We start from the raw sequence: 24,714 nt of genomic DNA on the forward strand, positions 1-24,714 counted from the left end.
TTTGAACCTCTATGATATTTTTAGACATGACATCGACACCTTGTTGACATGACTAACTAGTTGACTGACACTGACACAACCACTGACAGTATTGTATACCGCACCCACTCAGTCCTATTTTCTTTTTTGCTCTTCTTTATCTGATATAAAATCTTTAATGCAAATAAAATAAATTTGAAATAACACATAGTAGCTAATAAAAGTGCTACGGAAGTTCTACATAATCGGCAGTCATAAAACAAATTTTATTTTGTAAATAAATAGTAGAAAATGGAGGGATGTTCACGGCCTAAAAAGAAACTGAAAACTGTGAGTAATTTTATTTTTATTTTGTAAATGACTCATTCTCACATTTCATGTCTTGTCTATTTACCTGGTATAAAATAAAGTCGCTTCTCGCATACATTTGTATGCTTATTCCTCTTCAACCCACAATTAGATTTCCATTATTATTTACATTATTTGGTTGTTTAAAAACAGTTAATACTTGCAAGCCGGGCTATGTTGTTACTGTTTCTAGTTTGTTGTGACAGTTTATAAATATTACATTTTCACACTAAAAGTAGACAACATGTAGTATGTGCATTAGTTAATATCATCAAAAATAATCTAGACTGTTGTAGAAGTAAGAATTACATAGTAAATAAACTTACTTCTAGCTGGGGAAGAAACTGGGACAACACTCAGATAAAAGGGACATTGGTAAAAGTAGTTTGATGTATATAAGTGTAAATATCTAATAATCTATTAATATTATACAGCAGGCACTTAAAAATAGCTACTACATGGATTTTCATAGTGTGGTTTAGATGTATAATTTATAATGTTTTTACATGAGCAAAGCTGGGACAGGTCACTAGTTTGAAATAAATCAAAGCTATTACTGCTCAATAGATCTAATGGGGACAAACTGTCTTTACTTAATGAATAATATAGAAAGTTTCAAATTGCATTTTAACAAAAATGAATAAGTTTATGCCCATAAAGTTTGCATGTGTATAACTTTCAGTCTTCTAAGCATATTAAGATTATTCATTGCATTTTGAAGTTAGACCTATACCAATAGTACTGTGGAAACCACAAAAATACAAACAGAAATATACTCTTAAAAAAATGTAAATACTCTTTTACTTTAAATTGATTTGTGTGTTAGTAGAAGATTGGGCATGCCATATTTTTAAAAATTATTACTTTTTTCTTCTTTCACTGATTTTATATAAATTCAAATCTACACTTTAATGTATTCTAATGCATCTTATCTTTGGAAATATACAGTTTGTCCTGTCATTTTATGACATCATATACAAATCCAAGTAAAGTGATATGGTCATCAATGTGCAGCAAAGTTGGTGCTGCAGCATGGCCTTTTAATTTTTTTGTGTCAACCTTTTTATATTTTGTATTATTGGTTAATATTCGCTACTGTTTCAAAATATATTTTATGTTTAACATAATATAAAAGCATTAACACTGTTATACCTACTCTGTATTAGAATGTAGCTATGGCTTCTTCCCAGGTTCACTTTCTTATGAGTTTCGCCCCTTGTTTATTCATACAAAAGTCCCTATTTTTACAAACTTTGTCTTCTTTGTTTAACTTTTGACTCTAAAAAGGTACTGTGTGTCTGTCATGGCAGATTCACTAAAACAGGAATCCAAAGAACACAGATACTTAAATGTTTTTGTGCATAAAGGTCGAACATCATCACGGGATTCATTAATTTTCTCATTTTATGGTTGGAAATTAACAAACGAAAAAGTTCTATCGATCGATGTGTTCACTCGTAATTTTGTGACAGAAAATTTTTGTAAATGCATAAACCTTCAGAAAAAATTGCAGAAATCTCATGAAGTCGACTTTGATTGCGTGAGAATCTAGCCCCAACCATGTCGTACCCCGATTTTGAAAAAAAATTTTCGTTATTATAATTTAAGTAGTGACGCAATTCCGATCTGAACAATACTAAAACTTTAGACCGTGCTTAGATAGCAAATACTAGACAATAAAAGTCCAATTGTAATTTACTGTGATGGTGTTTTTACGTCAATTTATAATACGGATCGGCGAGTGAATGTACCAGTCTGCCAGTGTAGCTCAAAGCGGCGTATGCGCTGCCGCGTCTCTGCACCATTTGAATTTACAAACTCGATCGAATTTGGCGCGAAACAGCTTCGAATTGCCTTGTTGTTTTTTTTTTAAATTTCAAAATGAGTTTGGAACAAAGAAACCTGAAGGTGTCGGAAACTTTCAAGAAGTACAACATAGCAGAATGGGGGAATGGAAACAGAACGGTCAGTGAGCTTGTTTTATTTGTATTGCACATGTCTTCCGTTCTATGTATTAGGCGGTATATTTACTAACAAGTATCTGACATATTTATGTAAAGTACGAGGAACTGGCGTTCCTACCTGACGATCTTCAAAATATTATTGGACCCATAAAAAGTAAATTAATATGGGTAAGTAAGCTGACGATTTTTATGCAAATTATTAAGTGGTGGGTGCATTGCTCCATGCATCACAGTATCATAAATAAAGCTTTACATTATCCTAACTAATATTATAAATGCGAACGTAAATTTGGTGGTTATCTCTTCACGATCTATCTATTCAACCAATCATCATGTAGTTTGAAGTGGAGAAGGACATAGGGTAATTTTCATCTCGGACAAATAACTAATCCCGTGGGAAATTTACGCGGGCAAGGCCGTGAGAAAAAGCTCGTTTTAAAATAAAGCTGTGTATTTTTTTAATTTAAATAAGCAGTGACTTGTTAGTGTCTCATTAATACGGAGAGTTTTGGTACAACCCATGAACTTTCACTGTCTCCCTTCAACTTTCTTTCCGGCTAAACTTTCTTGCTAATTTAATTCCTGTTCCATTAATAGTTATTGCATAACAAATTGTTTACTATAGCAGCTGCAGTGGTTATAAGCAACTATGAAATTTTAATGAAGCTGATTAGTTTCGTATGCTATTAGTTAAGTTAGAAAATCACGCTTCATCTGTACTATTATTATAAAGAGGGAAGCGTTTGTGAATTTGTATGTTTGAGGCGGGTAATCTCCGAAACTACCGAACCGATTTCAAAAATTCTTTCACCATTAGAAAGGCATATTATTCGAGATTGCTATAGGCTATATTTTATATCATAATTCCCACGGTAGCGAAGCCCCGGGCAACATCTAGTAGTTTGATATCTTGGTTGTTTTATATCTTTCTTTTTAATAGCTTTTTATTTATCGAGAAAATGGTCAGATTTTAAGGCATATGACAAGGTATGGAGAGAAATGACCTAAGACAGGGATGCGTGGTAGAAATTATGGGAAGCTTCTGTCTAGCCATGGGACATATAGGTACATACAAAAAGCTAGTTGTGACTTGACAAAGATTCATTATTCTGAAGAAAAAACCTTAATACACATCTAGTTATGAAGGAAGGTTCATGATTTTCTTAAAAGTAATTGCATTAAATTGACTTCATTTGCTGACATACAAAGTTATGATACCAATAAAAAGATATAGGTAACTAAGTAACTTTATAGATGGTTTATTCTTCAGTCACGATCGTAATATTTTTTATATATTAAATAAGTACCTACTCCAATCGTAAAAAAAATCATTTCATTTTCTAATCTTGTATCCTGGACTGTCAGACGCAGCAAGGATAAACCTTTAAATAGTCTTTCTCTATCATCCTCGCGTGTCCGGCCGAATTCATGGCCTGGGGCGCCTGAAACCCGCGTAAAAAAAAACTGAAATGTTGAAAATTGGGCTCTGATTTTCCATCCACCACGGGTGGATATGGAAATTTTTATTCTAAGGGAACCGCAATCCCGATAAACCTCTGAATATATCAGAATCCTACTCATATCACATAAAAGCTTTTTTCCAAAAAAAATTGAACCGACAACAACACACAAAATCGTGAAATAATAATCCTACCGATAATGCGAAATTTTGTGAGGATGTATGTGTGTTTGTTACTTGTTGAATATATAGGTATAATCTGGAATGGTACTTTTTATCCCGAAATTCCCTTGGGAGCGAAGCCCGGGCCAAGCTAATAATATATAAAAAGTAAGGGGTGAGCTACCTAGTTTGTATGTGAGTGACGACGTTAATTGCTCAATCACGAAAAAAACTACTGCACTGACTTAGATGAAATTTAGTACATAGGTAGAATAGGTTATATTCTACCTGTGAAAGTACTAATAGCACATAGGGTACCTTTTATTCTTAAATTCATAAAGGGGAGGAACAAAGTCCTGGAGCGCAGCTAATACTGTCTAAAATCTTGATTATTACATATGACGATCATTTCGAAAATTTATATTCTGAGGTCAAAGCTAAGAGGCATTTTTATTTTTACTAAGATTATCATCCACATCACATTAGTTATAATTGATTGATGGAATAAAGTAATTATTGTAGCCGTGTTGTGTTGTATTTATTAGTGAATGGACCGACTTAATCCTATAGATGAGAATGACAACTAGTGATAAGAGTATTTATCAGCGGCATCGAGTTTATCTTTGACGTCCGAAGGAAATATCAGAAATTTTTGTTTTACATATAATATTCAAAACATACCTATATAAAAAATCGATATTATACATTCTTATGCCATGATATGCCCAAAATTTTATTGGTACCAGCTGAAAATAAGGGCTTTGGCACATAGTATTAGCACCAAGTTGAGCTGGTTGCCATTTCGTCTGAAACCTTATTTATTTGTTCTGTATTCCTAATCAAAACACATTCAAATGTTTTGTCTACGAATACAGATTCGATTTGGCTGTGATTTCACGACCGATCTGCCTGACTTCAACCCTCTTCGGATAATGCTATTGTTGTTTATCAGCAGCAAGGCTTTTTTTACTCAGTTAAGGATTATTTGAACAAAATTAGCGCAAGAAGGTATTAGTATGTATCATGGAGATTTTACTTTAATATTCCCATTAAAGTAAAATCTCCATGATACATTTTGTTAAAAGTCTATAGTTCACAAACAATTCGAGTGTTAACTACAATATCGTATATATTCATAATTCAATTCGGCCCAGCCACATCACTGTATATCTAGAGAATGTAGAGAAAGTGTGCTTTACGTAAAACCAGCTGGCGTAATGCGTGAAATAATAGTGTGCAACTGGCCGCATGCGTTTATGCAGTTGTTGGTGTGACGATACTTACGATAATCGATAGATTTTGATAACATCGAACTTCCTCATAGCAACAGCAGATAATAAATAATTGTAGTTTTTTAGAACTGTTACTTTGAAGATGTGGGATTATATTCTACGTACAGATACTGTACTGCATAAGTGGTAAAATAAAAAAGGTCAAATAAAAAGTAGTAGTATAAGTAGGTACGGTCGAATTCCAGTAATACTTTTGAATACAAAAAAGTATTCCAAATTTTGCTCTGACGTTGTATTATTACAGAATTATTGGAATTTAATAATATTTTGATATAAATATACCAAAATCTCACCAGTAATCATCACATACAGAAAGGGTTTAAGCCGGGGCATAAATAAATGGGAGTAAACCGATTTCAACCAGTGTAAACCCATATTTATACATATAATACACATAGGTTTTCGTCCTGGCATGAACCATATATATCCATCCATATTATATTATGTGGTATGGGCCGTACCACATAATATAATGCCTGTTCCACTCTGACGTCGAATAGTTTGCCACACTTTAACGGATTTGGTATACATTGCTGGTTTTTCATTTTGGCAAATAAAAGCACTAAAACTTCGCAATGTTCACGCATTCGCGTCGGCATGTGGAGCTGGAATCATAATTAGTTACTATGCATGTAGTCCCATACATTATAATCTTCGAAGCAATTGTACCAATTTATGCGCAATTTTTAACACGCATTTGTTTGATTAGGATGAGTACAGTCACCTGCTTACGAAGTTACACTACAAGGACTTCTATGTGGAGGTAATAGCGGCAATTATGCCATGAATTTGGGTATGTCCAGTCCAATGTGCTCTCGGCTGTACAAGGACTCATTACAAACACGTGTTAGTGTATGATGTTAAGATATCGAAGGTCATATCTTGAGTTTACCAAGGTTTCCTAACACTGGCAGTGTAATTTACTGTAACTACACTAATGCCGCTATCGTATTTTCACGTTGTAACACAGACCATTTAATTAAATGGTCTGTGGGTTGTAATAAAAAGCAGTTGCTGAAAATTCAGTTCAGAAAATTTTTCTTAGTTCTCTTATTATCTCTCTCTTCCGATGCCAAGCGCCGGAGCCCAGGGGATTTCCTAATTTTTCTTCTCCACTTCGCACGATTTTCGGCATCCAAATATCAGTATTATAACATTCAATCAAGTCTAATAATCACAATATTTATGGCTGTTTGTTCGATAATTCCATAGCATATCCATGGCATAGTTCCTTCTCCCTATTGTTTCTATTTTTTTGCATGAAGTTTATAAATAAAGTTGCTGTTGTGTTGTGATTGACATGGCCTTGGCAGTTTCACGAACATACACATTGAAAAAAACTATCAACATGATATAAAAAATCCGCAGGTTTTAGCGGCTACTTTGGTCAATACACGATCCGCATAATAAACTAAAAAACGGGGAAGTATTTTTAGAAACAGTCAAGGCGAAATTTTATTGTATTGAGTTGCATAGAACTGTTTATTATTGTATACTCATAAAATTACCTTATAAAAAACCAAGGAAGTATAATCTATCGAGTCGAATCGAGCTATTAGAACCCAGAAGTAAATAAAATATATTTAATAATAAACTAATAGCAACTTGAAAAAAAATGGTGACTGTTTAGATTTAATTATACAATTCTAATAGTGGCGCAAGTTTTCCAAATATGGGTCTTAAGAAAAGTATTGTGCATACTTTCGTTCTCTTTAAAAAAGATTTTGTAAAAAGATGTTAACAGAATGATACTACGTATGGCCAACCTCACAATCTATGCGGTAACAATGAACGATGTGTGGTATATGTTATATCAATATAAAACAATGTATTGTATTTTAATCAATTAGACGATGTAACAAGAAAAAGTAAGCGAGCACTGAACAAATTGTTCCACAGTTTTAGTGTATAAGGAAACACCCTGAAAAAAATTTCTTTTTTCTGTGTAAGTACCTACACATTAACAGAAATAGTTCTTTGTAGGACATATTATGCTGATGGCCAAGGATATCACCTAGTAGTGCGTCATATGGTCGAATGAGGTTTTTGTCGTTGGTCACACGGCCGATAAATAAATGTTTACCATTTTTTTATTTTGTTTCAGTGTGCCCAAGTTGCAACAAATGTGGTGGAGCAGAAACACCAGGTGTCGAGAGCCAAGAGGAGTCGAGCCCTCGGCAGTCGCGCGTTCAGGGGAAGCACTGTATGGTTCACGGGGCTCAGTGGCGCGGGGAAGACCAGCATTGCTTTCGCACTGGAGGCCTACTTGGTGTCTAAAGGTGGGTTGCTCACACACATGAGAAGTACTGGCCGAAAAAGAAGTCAAGTTTTTATATACAGTTGTACATACCATAATGAGATTAGATAATATTATATCGATCAATCCCAACCTGGCGTCGGACCGTTGCGCAACTGAATTAATGGTATTAGAACTCATCTGGTCTGTCATCTATCAATAAAATTTGACTCAGTGTTAACCATTAACACACTCGAAAATAAGGAGAACAAACCTATATATTATTGCATCTTACTTTACTTATTGCACCAGTAAATATAGATTGGCCTTGAGTTTGTTTAAAGTACAATAAAGTTAACAGACGAACCTAACTGAATTAATTACCACACGTAAAACACACGTGACCTACATAACGGTAATCTAACGCGAGAGTAATTTAACACTTTGCTTCTATATCAAGCTTGTTTGGGTAAATGTACACAATTTTGACATTCTATCCGTTTATCAATATTTTTATGCTTCACTTTAAAAAGTACCTACGTTAATATCAATATCTTTGAAAATTAACTGTTTCTATAAATTGTTTAATTTGTTACATATAAAGTCTGCAAGAATATAATTTTTTCCAATAAGTAGGAAACATTTTGATTATGTTGTTTGTCCGGCAAAATGAGCTAATACGAGAAATTTTGGCTCGGTATCGTCAAGGATGATATGCGTCTGACAACTATAGTTGTGGAAGACAGTGCAAAATGGAGAGGAAAAAAGTATGAAAGCGTACCCTGACCCTGGCTCTCTATTGCTGTAAAAGAAAGCTCAGATTAGGGAAATTCAAGAGATCAATTTTAAAGTGCATATTTTGATTAATACATTGTTTACATTTGTGACGAAACAAACGGAGTACTAAACATATTATCGTATATGTTTATTGTTATGCGGCATGTATATTGTTATAACTAACACCTTTTTGCTAACTGATAGAGCGGTGTTTTTAACGACTTTGGGTATTGTTTATCGTGCTTACCACTATCTATGGGTGATATTGCATTTTTTAAATTATATTCATTTAATCTACTGTCATTCATAGGTAATTATTTTACAGTACTATTTGAGTTGAGTTTTGACAAGTATTATGAATGCAACATGCATACATCGTTTTTTTTTTTTTACCAGCCAAATCATAATATGCTCAGTCAGTGAGTACGCAGTGTATGTATAATGAAAAAAAATTAATTTCTTACCATAAAGTCCAATCGACCAAAGATACTTGCTCTATTTCTTCATTTGAATCTACTGCGAAATATTACAATTTCGTCGTTACAAATGAATACTCGTAATCACTTATAATAATAATATCCTTACATAATATCTTTCCTTCCTTATGCATATTATAAAACAAAGTCCTGTGCCCCGTCTGTCTGTCTGTTCGCGATAATCTCAAAAACTACTGCGCGGATTTTCATGCGGTTTTCACCAATGGATAGTGTGATTCCTGAGTAAAGTTTAGGTGTATAATTTATTATGTTTTTGCTCGAGCGAAGCCGGGACGGGCCGCTAGTAAAACAATGAGATAACATTCCAAATGATTTGACGACCCAAAACCTAGCAAAAAGAGTCATCACAGAACTTATTAATTTTTCATTGCTGAAGGTATTCCCGCCTACGGCCTGGACGGTGACAACATTCGAACAGGGCTGAACAAGAACCTGGGCTTCTCCAAGGAAGACAGAGAGGAGAACATCAGACGGGTGGCCGAGGTGGCTAAGTTGTTTGCCGACAGTGGCGTGGTCTGTCTTTGCAGTTTTGTGTCGCCTTTTGCCGAGGTAACTTATTTTTTAAACCTCGACGCAAAAAGAGGGGTGTTATAAGTTTGACCGCTAAGTGTGTCCGTCTGTCTGTGTACGTGGCACCGTAGCTCATGAACATGAATTGTCTTTTATCATAATTGTACATCAATCGTGCAAAGGGTTTAGGGCCGGTTGAATTTGCATTTATTTATAAGTTTACTATCTAATAGTAGTAGACCCTATTAATATTAACTTTGACATTCTAGAGTTTCTTATGCAATATCCTATGTTAGTTGCAATCACTTCGTCGATAAATGTCATTGGCATGTATGTAAAACTAATGGTTTAAACTACCTTTGATCTACTACTACTAGAATGTGTATATAAATATACCTAATAACCCTGTTATTAATAAAAAAGTTAGAACAACATCTAAGCTTAAATATGTTTTGGCACTTAATATTTGAAATTGATAGAAAGAGACAAAGCATTGTATGTTTTAACTAGGCGTAGTTATTACGTGGAATGAAACAAGCACAACAACTTCCTTGGCACTATTAATGGATTGGTTTGCCATTGCCTTCTCCATTTTACACACAAGTAAATAATCAAACAGTGTGCAGGTTTCCTCATGATGTTTTCCTTCAACGTGATGGAACTTCAACTATGAAAACTACTATTCATGAATCAGATTGGTATATAAACTCATGTGGCACAAGTAGGATTTGAACCTGGGACCTTTCGATCCACAGGCGTCTTAATCATTACACCACAACCGCTTCAAGAGCCGCAAACGCCAGGGTTGTGAATCTTACTTTCTTTCGAGTGGTAGATAGTGTTTTATACGACACCTGCCTGCGCGAAAAATAAATATATTTCTACACATATATATTAAAACATATCTACATGATGACGGTTAGGTTAACCCAAAGAATATTAACATTTCGCTTATATGTATGATAAATAGGTCAATTTTCAAGTCTACAATCGAGTTTGTTCACCCGGCGGCGGCGTCATCTTACAACTTTGTGTAATACCTACCTTTAGATAGCTTTTGCCTCGGGCTTCGCCCATGTAAAACTTTCACGGAATTACTCCTTTCATGTAGGTATGCGTTTCAAGTTTGTTGAGTTGATACAGCATGAAGAGAAACAAATAAATAAACTTTTAAGAAACGTGTTGTTTATTGAAAAATTCTTAATAGTTTCATAGTCTTCTGTCTTATTGCTAATGCTGATGTCAGATTTTTCAAGTCGTCTAAAGGCATCTGACATGATTTACAACTATACCTACCGTCATCTAGTGGGGAGTAGTCGCATACTCACCAGGTTTGATGATGTGTCACCGGAAACAAATTATTTCTTAGTAAAATGACGATTAGTAAAATTTGACGACCTCGGTGGTGCAGTGGTAAAGTTCTTGCCACTGACCCGAGAGGTCCCAGGTTCGATCCCCGGTCGGGTCATGATGGAAAATGATCTTTTTCTGATTGGCCCGGGTCTTGGATGTTTATCTATATATGTATTTGTTATAAAATATAGTATCGTTGAGTTAGTATCCCATAACACAAGCCTCGAACTTGCTTTGGGGCTGTGTGATTTGTCTAAAAAATTTATTTATTTATTTAATTTATTTAAAATTGCAAATGGTTTTATTGATATATTTATTGCTTACTTCGTGCAACAGGCAGTGATCAGTATTTTAAAAATAAAAATAGTTTAAAATAATCAAGAAAACGTTGAACTTCGCGTTTGATTTTCACACAATCACCATAATTAATGTCCACACTTTGATACGCCATCAGAATTTATATCAGTTATAGCATAGCAAATACTGAATGTAAATAATAGTAAATAATGACACGCAGTATAACTTGTTTAGCTAGTTATTATGTAATTGACGGTATAAATTATTTTTGTTTTATGTTAAAGACTAACAATAACGTTATAAGTTAGGTGCATTATTATAAGTCACAAATATGCGATGTAAAAATAAAAGTCCATCAGCGATAGCCAATCATAATATTTTTCAATCTGCGCTGAAAGAGAATCAGATGGTGGGATATTCTGTATTATTCTCTTGCTCAAAGATCAATCTAGAATTTCCAGACTAGCATTTGAAATTCTTTTGCAATGTTATCTGCCGATAATTTTATACACTAATATTATAAATGCGAAATTCTGTCTGTCTGACATGCTTTCATGGCTAAATCGCTCTTGAAAAAATTTGGAATAGTCAAATATACCGTCGGCTACCTCAGACAGAGCTGCGGGTAAGACCTAGTCTTGTTCTAAAGTAAAATAAAATATATCTGTTACAGGACCGTGAGGTCGCGCGCCGCATTCACACCGACTCCGACCTGCCTTTCTTCGAGGTCTTCATCGACACACCATTGGAGGTCTGTGAGCAGAGGGACACGAAAGGCCTCTACAAGAAAGCTAGGGAGGGACAGATCAAGGTAACAATTTAACACTCAACGGCCCACGTTAAGCTTGTAAGGATGGATACGTGCACAGAAACTGACACAACATACCCAAAACCTATAAATATTTGTGATCACAACCCGCGCTGGGAATTGAACCCAGGACCTTAGATAGCGGATGTGTGCAATGATCACTATCAACAACAATAATAACAATCTTTTTTTACGACATCCGTGGCTTCGCCAAGATGTGGTCGGCCGTGACAGTCGGTTCGGACCAAATACCTACGGCGTAGTGCTGCGGTTTTTTTCTATGAAATTGTAACACATGTTTAACGCAGCCAGTCACAATTCCATAAAACACACTACACATATGTATGCCCCTACCTTTCTATATTCCAGTGCTTAGTGCGAGTTTGGAATACGAACTCGGTCGTCGAAACGTTCAGATCACTGTATAACATTGTGACGTGTCAACTCAACACCACATATTATTTCCCTGGGTTAAATGACGCTATCAGAAAAAAAACGTAGCATAGATAATAATAATAAGATAGCGTAATATTCTATAAGACAATCTTATCATGTTAACTGTTATCTCGAATTGAGGAAATACGTATACTTTCAAAAGTATGTGAACTTTTTTAAAGTAGGTAAATGTGGCACCTTTGAAAGTGACTGTATTTTATTATTTAGTCACCCCGCCAAATCGTATATATGTATATAGTACATATATTCAGAAATATTATCTTAATGAAAGAGAAAACTGCATATTTTTTCAAAATCCGTTAAGTAGTTTTAAATATACAAATAAGTAAATACGAGTATAACAAACGTAATATATAGCGCTCGAAGGGACTCGTTTTATCAATTTTGAAAACTAATATTGGTACTGAAATGGGACTGGCTGGGGGCGCTTCTCTTGCTTGCGACCTGGGTAAAGTTAGCCAGTACCTATTGGTGTTCCGGACGATTGCAGAGGCCTAGGAGTCTTTGACCATTTGCTTTGCCGCAAGCTCGTTTGCCCACTATACTATAAAAAGAAGGAAATGGCGGAACGACCTCTACAAACAAAATAATGTTCAGATTTTAAGATAGGTTGAAAAATAAGGGCGATGAAGATATACTCGTAAGGGCGCGTATGCCCAGCAGTGTTACGTATATGCAGACAAAAGAATTGACAAACTCTTCTGCTTTATTAAATTGAAGAGATTGTTTAGGGCTTTTATGTAAAATATTTTGCTCTTATTACAGCACCCTACTAATATTATACAATGCTAATATTATATATGCGAAATCTTCTGGACGGAATGTTATATAATGTAGTAAGCTGCTAGAATATAACCTGGAATAACACATAGGGTATTTTACCCACGAGAGAGAAGCTCCGGGACGCAGCAAGTAATAAAATAGCATTATTGCCGACTTCATTTGCCTGATAAAATGATTGCCTGATAAAAATTTGATGCTGGCTATGATGAAAATCGGTCTAGTCGTAAGAAAAAAAAGGACACGAAATAACAATTGATTTCAAAATATGTAATTATTATAATATTTTTTACCTATAACGTTTGTTCTGCGATATTGTTGTCCTTATAACCTTGATACATTCACTGGTCACAACTAGGAAAAGTTTCAGCTCATGGCCGTTGCAATTTAATTTGTGTTTAGATTATTATTTCCCCGATAGCAATGTTTGTGTCAATCAAACATAATTAGTTATATATATTTATTTAACATAATTAGTTATATTATTATTATTAGTTTATTTATAAAGCGGTACCACTAATAGTAGTGGTATGAAAAAAAAAAACAAATTATCTACGCTAATTATTATTACATAGAGGGAGCACATTTTATTTTTTAAAAGTGACTGGTCTGGCATCTCCTGTTCTACCCTGTTTTTTGTATGTATAAATACATACAAAAAACTTCTTTGCAATAATTAGTGTGTAGATATTTTAAACCTGAAGCCTTCGTTTATAAATTGTCTAAAGAACAGTGAAAACTGCATCATAATCCGTGACATGGCGTGAAAGTTTAGAACTTCGGCGGGCGACTTTGTTTTGTAATATTTTATCACCATCATGAGTAGATACGAGTACGTCGTGATAAAAAATGTTTTCAAAGATGGATTTATTGACGAACCATTGCCCGCGTCTATTTTACGTAGTATCCACGTTATCCTGATTTGGCGCTGGCATAACTCGTTTGGTACAACCGGTAATGACATTGGCAATTTCCTTTCCCATGCAAACTGTCTTCTTTGACTGATTAAACTGATGCAAAAATTATCCGTGAGCTTTCACGATTGAATTGAAAATATGCGTACGCTAAAACATTACGAAAAGAATCTCAATGCTCAAGTCGCCCCGGAATCGTAGTGACTTTGATTATGAGAATTGGTACTCCTGAACACAGCCCGCGATATCAAAGCAATTAAAGCTTTTAATAAGTTACCGGTGGGACTCAGGTAAAACCTAAAGTTATCGGTGTTTACAAAAAAATTTAAGAATTATCTATTGGTACGAAATGAATATGAGAAAGAGGATTTCTTTAAATAACAAGTTTTAAAACAAGTTATTTTCTTTCACCTAGTGAGCATGCTATGTAATGTCCTTATAATATATTATATTGATATTATTTCTTGTTGTTTAATTATTGTTAAATTATTTATCCGAATTTAAGACACAATTGTAAAATTGTTATTGAATAAATAAATTGAAATTGTAATTAGGCTACTTAGCATATTTGTTGGTTACAGGGTTTCACAGGTATAACCCAGCCCTATGAGCGGCCGGAGAACCCAGAGCTGGTGCTGCAAACCGTGGGCCAAACTATCGAGGAGTCCACTATGGAGGTCATCAAACTTCTCGAGTCACAAGTAAAATATATTTATTTATTTATAAGACTTTATTGTTCCAAGTAAAAACATACTTATAAACAAATGGCGAAATATACTGCTGTGTATGACTATAACTTGCTTATTTAAGGACCTATTTCAACGTTTGCTGATAAAGTATCTGATAGCCTATGTAACATATCGAAAAGATATCGTTAAAAATGTTTCACAAGTGTTGGATATGGCTAACTGGCCAATCAAATCAGGCAGATTTACGTGAGGCAGTTGGGACGCAATATCAGGAGATATCTGGGTATTATACATCGAAGAATTACTTTCTAATTTGACTGTTAGTTTCTGTCATTCGCACAGTATTAGCTAATAAATATAATTCAGTTTTATTTATATCGTACAAAACAGAAAGTCGTCTTAATTTACGGTACATGTTTTAATGCCATAACGTAATGTTGCAGGATATAATCCCACGCTTCGACAACAGGAATATAGAAGTGGAAGAGCTGTTCATATACGGCAATAGGCTGTCGAGTGCGCAGGAGGAAGCCAAAAGGTTGCCGCAAGTTCAGCTCACTACATTGGACTTGCAATGGGTTCAGGTCTGTATATTCTTCTTTCTTTATTATGTACTAGCATTGCCCGCGGCTTCGCCCGCCTTTTATTATGTGCATCCGCGCATTTTTTTTTTGTCAATGTCTCGGGTTCTAAAGCAACACGATGAAGCAACGTAATATCTGTAAAGCTAGAAGTACCGTGTGTTTGTTAAGATGTATTGTATATCAGTTTTATGTAAAGTCTTATTACGAAATATACAGTACATAATACGTTTCAATAACGTTGCGTGCACATAAATTAATTACACGCGAGCTAAGGCCTATTCACACAGCGTATTTTCGTGACATAAAAATAAATCAAAAGGGTAGATTTTGGCACTCTTTACCCAAAGGTATGTTTTTTTATTTATTTATCACATGTTAATTATATCTAGCGCCCTTCGCACGCGTTGCTTAGTTGCATATTTTGCATGTTGTGTACATATAAACCTTGAATCACTATCTATTAAAAAACAGCATCAAAATCGTCTGAGTAATTTTAAAGATCTAAACATACATAGGGACAAACAGACAGTGGTAAGCGACTTTGTTTTTATATAAAATCGAAAATAGGTATCTTCTTCTTCGTTTACTCAATTATCCTTATACATATTATAAAACAAAGTCCTTTGACGCGTCTATCTGTTTGCGATAAAGTTAAAAATTACTGCACGGTTTTTGCAAATAGATAGTTTGATTCTTGAGGAAGTTTTAGATATATAATTTACTAGCTTTTGTCCACAACTTCGTATGTGAGTAAAAATCCGTTTCCCGTGGGAATTTCAAGAAATCCCTTCTTAGTGCTCTCCTACACTTCCCAGGAACCTATGTGCCAAATTTTAGCTTCCTACGTTCAGTAGTTTCGGCTGTACGTTGTCTGTCAGTCAGTCACTCAGTAACGGAAGAGTTTTATATACCTATATAGATTGATTGATTGTGTTTTTACCCGATCGAATCCGAGACCGGCCGCCAGTGAGCTGTAGTAAGTAAAAGTTATTATGATCAGTTCCTAACAACCAATATTAAGTATTGTGTTGCTCCCTGCTGCGCTGATAACTACTAATCAGACAGATGTATGTTATTCCGATGATATCGTTTGGAAAAATTGTGGGAGATAAAGCTATCGCGAGATATCGACTATCTTTTATTGTGTTGTGCCACGCAATGTCATGTCCTTTATTGTTACGATGTGGTTAATATCTAGGCGTGGCATGTACAGTCAACAGCACATAGAAATGATAAAGTTCTCATAATATGACGTAAAATATTTAATGGCACCAATTTTTTTACGAAATATTATAAACTAGCGACCCGCCCCGGCTACAATAATATGCATGTTACAATATAAACTTCCTCTGGAATCGTTATATCTATTAAAATCCGTTGCGTAGTTTTAAAGATCTAAGCATACAGGGACAGACAGCAGGAAGCGAATTTGTTTTATACTATGTAGTGATGCAAAAGTGAGTTTGTTTATTTTTATTATATATTATCTTAAGCTTTTTCGACTAAACCAACCACTTGACAACAGTATATTATTTACATACAATACTTTATGGTACAAGTCTTAGGTGCCTAATCGCCTGTATTGACAATATCAATATATATTATATTCTAATTGATTTTTATTTTCATTAAGTATTGATTTTGATAAGATTAAGATGTTTTGTATGAATTAGGATTTATTTATTACAGCATTAAAATTACGTTATTATTTGATAAGAGCGCGCTTTTTTACGATTTTATCTTTTAAATAAGGTTTCAAAGTACATTAGGTACATTACGTTCAAATATTATATTAAAAACGGACCAAATATATAGTTTATTTTTTCATAGACCCGGTGTATCAAATTGTGCACAGATTTTGCATTATCGGAAATTGAAGTAAGCCTAACCTACTTCATTTTCCTATAATGCAGATTTCCCAAACTTTGTTCATCAGGCACAACACCCTAAAAGAGGCGGAGCTATGACGGAGTCGCGTATCCCACTCATCTGCCTTCCGTCCCGTGTATCGACGCACAAATTTTGTTAGAGAAATGGCAATAGGCTATCTCCTATATCTTTTTGATGTGTGGTTCGAACGTTATCACATTTATAGACTAAATCAGATGTGTGCGTGATTTCAGTCGCGATTTAATCTACGTATATTAAATCGCGACTGAAATCACGCATATATTATAGTACCCTATGTCTATCAGACTTATCATAAAACCAAATACCAAATTAAGTTATTTTAAGTTTACTTCACAAATATGTGGTTACTAATTGAATACTACAGGTGCTGTCGGAAGGATGGGCTTACCCACTAAAAGGATTCATGCGGGAACACGAGTATCTACAAGTAAGTATACTTGCACTGTATAACTTCTTACATAAACAACAGTCGATACAAACTAAACAAGGAATTAGGTAATTAAACTTTATTATTTAATGCCATATGCTGGCAAACACGATAAAAGAAGAAAAGCAGCACTTTTTTAATAGACTGTGCTTTATAACGCTGTATTTGGCCACTAACAAACAACGAAATAGGGAGAAGAGCAACTTGAAAATGGAATATTACCTACTTATTAGCGATTCTATCACGCCTGACTGCAGCATTAGTATTTGATGTTAATAAACGCTCGATGTAAATTTGATGTAAACGTAAAAACGTATACGAAGACTAAATACAAGTATTGTGTTCCATAGTATTGTGACATTGACATGTGAAACTATGAAAATAGTGGTTTATTATCGCATGTGCTGGTGTGCGTCGCACTTTACGTAATATTCATTTCTATTTTTTCTAGGCACTTCACTCAAACTGTCTCACACTTCCCGATGGCTCAATCGTCAACCAATCCGTCCCTATAGTACTTCCAGTTGATACAGAATTCAAAGAGCAAGCTAGTGGATCCGACGCTATAGCCCTGATGTATAATGGAAGGGCGGTAGCTGTTTTAAGGGCGCCGGAATTCTACCCTCATAGGAAAGTCGAGAGGTGTTCGAGGCAGTTCGGGATTTATAATACTGGACATCCTTATATCAAGGTTAGTGTTTGATAACATATTTGTCTGAACTGATGGAAACCAAGTTGACAAGTTATTAAGTTTTATTCGTGCCTCATGAAATTATAGTCGATTCGACTCATGCATGGCGTTTCACGCCCGCTAATCGTTTGTGTTGAAATTAATATGCAAAGTATTGTTACTATCATTGATTTTAGTTACAAGTATTGTGGTTCTGGGTTTCCTTCTTTAGACGTTTATTTCGGAATTAACAAATTGTTCAAATAGAATCCAAATGAAAATACTGATAGGAGAAGAGTCGTAATGACATGATTGCGCGATGGCTGGTTCTGAAAATTAATTAGCTATCCAAGATCTAATTATTTTAACGCGGAGTTAAAAAATGTAGATACGATATCAACTTTCAACCCCCATTAATCTTTTAGATCTATAGTTACATGCATACAAAATTTCATTAAATTAGGTCCAACTGATCAAGTGGAACAGAGAGACAGTCCTTCGCATTTATATTTCCGATTTTTTATGCCAGTTTACGCAGTAAATATTGCACTGTTTCCCAGATGATATCGGAGGCGGGCGATTGGCTGGTGGGCGGTAACCTGGAGGTGTTCGCGCGCGTGCGCTACAACGACGGGCTGGACGGGTACCGCCTCACGCCGCGCGAGCTGCGCGCGCGCGCCGCCGAGCTGCGCGCCGACGCTGTGTTTGCGTTCCAGGTACTGACCGACACGAGCCTCACAAACCAGGGTAGGCTCAGGGTTGTCGCTAAATATTGAAGACGTGACACTGTGTCTGTATTATTTTTTCCAAAAGTTACAGCCTTCGATTTAGCTTCCAACTGCTGCACTGACCATAAATTAATGAAATTCTATATTACTAGCTGCGCCCTGGAGCTTGGCCCCCGTGGGAATTTCGGGATAAAAAGTAGGTGCCCTATGTTATTCCAGGTTGTATTCCATATTTTACAACAATCGGTCTAGTAGATTTTGCGTGAAAGAGTAACAACACACATACATACACACATCCTCACAAACTTTGGCATTTATAATATTAGTGGGATTATTAGTAGAAACTTGTACAAATTGATTTAATTTTCTTCTAGCTCCGCAACCCTATTCACAACGGCCACGCGTTGCTGATGCAGGACACACAGCGACAGTTGGTTGCGAGAGGATATAAAAGACCTATATTGCTACTACATCCTCTAGGTAACTTATGATATTCCACATGGCTGAGGGTCATGGTCATTATTTACCTTACCTTTTAAAATATTTAGTAAATATTCGTACTCACTTGCGATGATTTATTTATGATATTTAAAAAAGAAGGTAATAAGGTTTGGTCCTGTAGAGTATTTTAATTTCAATAACAACTCTTGAAAGAAAAAAGTAACAAATGAACGGATTAAACGCTATAAGCATTCCTATAATTTTATAAGATATTTCTTAATCGCCAGGGGGTTGGACCAAGGACGACGACGTGCCACTAGATGTGAGAATGAACCAACACAAAGCGGTGTTGAATGAAGGGGTGCTCGACCCCAACTCTACCATTCTCGCCATATTCCCCTCGCCCATGATGTATGCTGGACCTACCGAGGTAATTTATGTTTTATTAGCTGAAAACTGTTTAATTAAAGCCAAGCTCCACACAAAATTACAATGTATTTCCTTTCCGTGCTGGCGGAAAATCTGTAACTCTCTCTTTCGACGCAACGGAGCAGTGGAGTTTGGTAACATCAACAACGTTGCATCTACGTGATTAAATATATAGCGCGATAGATGATATTTATCGTCATATATTATAAAAATAGTCCCCTTGTCGCGTATGTATGTATGAACGTGATAAACTCACTACCGACGCGACGGATTTTTGTACGGTTCTCATGAATGAAGGAAGGTTTAAGTGTGTAATTTATCATTGTTTTACCCGAGCGAAGCCGGGTCGGGATGCTAGTAGTTGAATTAATAATAATAAATATATTACGACAAATCACACAGATAGATCTAGCCCCAAAGTAAGTTCGAGACTTGTGTTATGGGATATTAACTCAACGATACTATATTTTATAACAAATATATTATATAGATAAACATCCAAGACCCGGGACAATCAGAAAAATATTATTTTCCATCATGATCCAACCGGGGATCGAACCCGGGACCTCTCGGTTCAGAGGCAGCCACTTTACTACTGCCTCACCGAGGTCGTCAATTAATTACGGTTATCTTGTCCATCAGGTGCAATGGCACGCGAAATGCCGGATGAACGCAGGCGCGAACCACTACATAGTGGGCCGCGACCCCGCGGGGATGCCGCACCCCGACGGCGGCGACCTCTACGACCCGCGCCACGGCGCCATGCTGCTCAGCGCCGCGCCCGGCCTCAATGACCTCGAGGTAACGACTATTTATTTTGTGTGCGTTACTCCAGCTAGAATGTATCTCCAGTACTCCATTTATAATTTATTTGTCCAATATAAACCTATACTAATTACAATTCTTAAAATCCTTGTGACGTCCCTTTATACACAGCCTAGTTACATCGTAATAAAAAAATAAGTACATGCAATGTCTGGATGTTTGTACTATTACCTAAAGTTTGCTTATGTTTGTCTAAGTTTAATGTGCATGTGCAACATCACGAAAATATAATACAATAATAAGTTCATATTTTTTTATTTGTCTGTTCTCTACTTTTGTGTACTTCTGCTCAACACTTTTCAACTGGTACAGGATTAAAGTTAAGAAGGCGATCGATATGTATGAAACCGCCGCTTTTTCGTAGTCATTCGAATTTGGTCGGATAACCAGCCGTTATATTTAAAGCTGTTTTCGCTGACTTATTGGACTATATGCACTAACTTTTGGTTCACACCCGCACGTTTTGGGTTGACCGGATTTCTTGTATGTTGACGTCAAACTTATGATAGCGCCGTTTTTACTTTTAGTACTATAATTCAATGACGGATCTACCTACACTTTTGAAAGTTTTTATGGATATATAAGTCATCAAGAAGGATCGAATACAGTTTTCAGTGGACTTGTGCGTTTTCTCATTTCGGCGCTGCGACAATTTTTCTGTTTTTCAAAAAATGTGCGATAACTCGTAAATTATAAGTATTTTCATAAATCTAATTATATGTGCCATGAGCACAAATCTAGAGCTACTCGTGTATATTTAGTCTACATGCGTACCTGTAATGGTTTAGGAGAAACACGATTTTGCAAAACGTTACTCCAGCACAAATCTCAGTATCTCCATAACCTGAACACGCACAAATTATATTTTCGCGGCACATACTTCCACACACACAAGCTAGCTGACCATGAACAATATTTCTCTCTCCGATTATTAGTTTAAAATTTTCTTGCTAGAACTCGATACTCCAGCAGAAATAGTTTTTTCCATTTAAAAAAAAACTACGACAGGCAAAAATGTTTCATGCCGGGCACATACATAGCTGATTAGGCACTAATTATAGGTTCTATTCATATTTCTGTAGGAAATAAATTCTAGCTGGAGTAACGCACACTATTTTTTTAACTATATACAATATGTATCCTTTTAAAGTATTTAGTAAGAAAAAATAGGCACTTACAATAAGTCACATTCGTTAATCTCACAAATCTGCAAACAATTCCTGACAAGCATCTTCCATCCGTCCACGAACACATCACACTCAGGTTTCAGTGCATGGGATACAGTACGTGTGTGAGGTGTTACGAACAGTTTTCGTGGTTGACAATTGCCTCTATTATGTACATATTCAACAGACATAACTCACTATGAGTTCAGTGGCATCGATATTACCTCGGAGTACTTTTAACCACATTACTAATTGATAATGATCCCTACGAGTTCTTAGAGAACTAAGACCTAACACCAGGAGAAACCGAGTTGGATACCTATAGGTAGGGATAGTATCCGTAAATGCGTTTATAAAAGTACCTCATTATACATATACTATATGTATAATGACAACAGCCATTACAACGTATTACAACTCATTGCTGGGGCACAGGCTTTCCTTGTAGATGGATAAGCATGGGCCATGACCCACCACGCGGGCCCATTGTGGATTGGCGGGTTTTAACGACTGCAAATACAACCAAAACTAACGGCTGTGTGTGTGACCAAAATGTATTATCTTTTAGACTAACATATAAAAATAGAACTATTTTCTGGACAGATAATTCCATTCCGCGTGGCAGCATACGACACATCTGTTGGCAAGATGGCGTTCTTCGATCCTACCCGCAAAGAGGACTTCGATTTTATATCCGGAACTCGCATGAGAGGTTTGAAAATTTTAATTTTGATATGCTTGACATGACAGTGCACACACGATCGTAAGATTTACTGCAGGGACATTATATTTTGTTACAAGTTCATTGCAATAAGATACCCGTACAAATAGTACTATTATGTATGTTTCTCACTCAAGTTTTACACTCACTATTGCTCTTAGGATCTCACTGACGACAATAAAATCTTGTGTCAAAAATGTCATATCTTTTTTTTTTTACAAGATTTTCTTTAGTTTCAGTTAGATTTCTCCTACTTCCGGTTGCCCAACAGGTGAAATTTTCCACGTCGCTTCAGTTTCTATGACAATATGCATTATTATGATAAGCATGACCTGATGGTGCAGCCCCGATCGGCTTCAAACGAGGGAACTCCTCAAACGTTTACGGCACGGACATGGTTTTTTTGTCACAAGTAAGCTTGTGGCAAAGATGTAATTTTTGTAAAAAAAACTTGTTTTAATTCCAGGTCTCGCCAAAGCAGGTAAGGAGCCTCCAAAAGGTTTCATGGCGCCTTCTGCATGGAAAATCCTTGCTGACTACTACCAATCTCTCAAATCCAAGATGGATACCAACTAGGCTTATTTATTAATTAGAAATTATGTCCATCGATGACTGGCCTAAAACTGAAAGTCTAAAAATGATATAGTGGTGAGACACTAAGTTTTGATGTATAGAATTCACTTAAATTGATTTAAACTGAACGACTTCGCTACTATTTGAGTCTTTAAATTATATTGGTAAGATAATTTCGAGTGTGTTAGTAATTAACACATTTGAAAAGAAAGATATGTAATATTACATCAAGCATACCTATAAAAAATACCGTCCGACATCTTGTTTCAGCCAATCACAACACACCGAATAAATGTACCTTCCTTGGATTGGCAGTGTCCAAAAGTCACTGTTCCGTCTTATAAAAACAGTTTGTTTCAAATTTGACGAATTTTATTATTAATTTTATATTATAGAAATTTATAATAGCAATAAACATGTTAAGTGTTTATGGCTCTATACTGAAATAATTATGATTATTTCATATTATTTTTTACAAATTATAGTCTTCCCGTACAATTTAAAAAAAATACCGTTCTAAGAATATGCTTTATGTGATATTACTCTGAGATCATAATTCTATATTAAATGTCGCCATAATTTTATAGGAGTGACACTCGTATCTAATGTGTAAAATGCATAATGCAAATGCACTTGGACGTTGGTAAGTAATGAAAACTTTATATGAGTAAGATTTAATTTTACTTTTTCTACTTTTAATATATGACGTGCTTAACTTCCAATTTCAAACGTGCAATAAAATTAATCTTGAATTTTAATTTACATTCCGTTGTAAACTTTCGTAATTTTTTTTTGTAAATAAATTACACATTCCACAGGTTTTGTGTAAAATGTAAATACCTTGGTTTATAAAGGCGTACAATTAAAAATTGCAATTTTATTTTTTAATACTTTTATTATAATGTTTGTGTGAGTATTACATGTTGCAAAATTTTTTGCAAAATATCTATATATCAAATCTTATTTGTATAATAATTTTATTATCGGGAACTAATCACATTACAGTTGTGTATATTTTTCTAAGTTCTAATCATGATTTTCTATACATTTATGTTATACCAGTTCTATTATTGTAAGTTAGTTACATAAATGGGACGTATTGTTAGACAGTGAGAGGTTTAATATTATAAATTGTTGTAATTTTAGTAATTATGGTGCTTTAATGCTAATAGTTTTATTTAAAAATAAAATATTGCATATTGAATTCGAGTCTTATTTATTTTTCATAAGTAGAGTCATTCATTTTCTATATTTGTGAAGTGACAAGAACGCAGTAGAACGCGAGCGGGTTATATTTGTTTGTATTCTTTGACCGGAAGGCCAGAGCTCTCCGATCACAATTCTTTTGACTTGTGAAGTACCAGCACCTATTTCGTGAAGTGATCCTAAAATCTGATACCAGCCAGTGCAACAATACCATAGTATTAGTAGGTAGATACTCCTACTAACTCCTGACTTGAAGTATGCTTATATGTCTGTGACATGGAATTAGTAGGTACTCCAAGTACTTATTAAATCCATGGTCTGTGAGCATAGATTTAGAAAGGGCCCCACGATTCCAAATATGATATTACATCATTTCGAAAATAAAGTATAATTCATGGAATAGTAGGTACTCCATGGTAATTCTATGGTCTGCACAAGTCAAAAGAATTGTGATCGGAGAGCTCTGGACAATTAATACAAATAAAAAAAAAACTCGACGGGAATATTTATTT

At 35.2% G+C, this 24,714-nt stretch overlaps 1 protein-coding gene across 2 annotated transcripts; it reads left to right on the forward strand.

Moving 5' to 3' along the window:
• Positions 1-83: 83 nt before the first annotated feature.
• Positions 84-24,200, forward strand: Papss (PAPS synthetase). Of its 2 annotated transcripts, none has more exons than XM_053747086.1 (14): positions 84-309; positions 7,309-7,483; positions 9,091-9,263; positions 11,548-11,685; positions 14,414-14,533; positions 14,965-15,105; positions 17,381-17,443; positions 17,895-18,134; positions 18,674-18,829; positions 19,216-19,321; positions 19,570-19,712; positions 20,354-20,512; positions 22,306-22,414; positions 22,890-24,200. In XM_053747086.1, exons 1-14 carry the CDS (start codon positions 271-273, stop codon positions 22,997-22,999), a joined length of 1,872 nt encoding a protein of 623 aa, XP_053603061.1. In that variant the 5' UTR covers positions 84-270; the 3' UTR covers positions 23,000-24,200. The 2 variants fall into 2 exon arrangements, with proteins under 2 accessions (XP_053603061.1, XP_053603060.1); XM_053747085.1 differs by lacking the exon at positions 84-309 and adding an exon at positions 2,075-2,292.
• The last annotated feature ends 514 nt before the right edge of the window (positions 24,201-24,714 follow it).

The sequence above is a fragment of the Plodia interpunctella genome, chromosome 6 (genome assembly GCF_027563975.2).
Source record: "Plodia interpunctella isolate USDA-ARS_2022_Savannah chromosome 6, ilPloInte3.2, whole genome shotgun sequence".
Taxonomy (NCBI): Eukaryota; Metazoa; Arthropoda; class Insecta; order Lepidoptera; family Pyralidae; genus Plodia; species Plodia interpunctella.

Excerpts from the sequence above, each read along its gene's own strand:
- Papss (XM_053747085.1), top strand. The coding sequence starts at position 2,209 with ATGAGTTTGGAACAAAGAAACCTGAAGGTGTCGGAAACTTTCAAGAAG. Across the intron at positions 11,686-14,413 it reads CTAGGGAGGGACAGATCAAG|GGTTTCACAGGTATAACCCA; the intron begins GTAACAATTTAA and ends TGTTGGTTACAG. Across the intron at positions 18,135-18,673 it reads CTGGACATCCTTATATCAAG|ATGATATCGGAGGCGGGCGA; the intron begins GTTAGTGTTTGA and ends ACTGTTTCCCAG.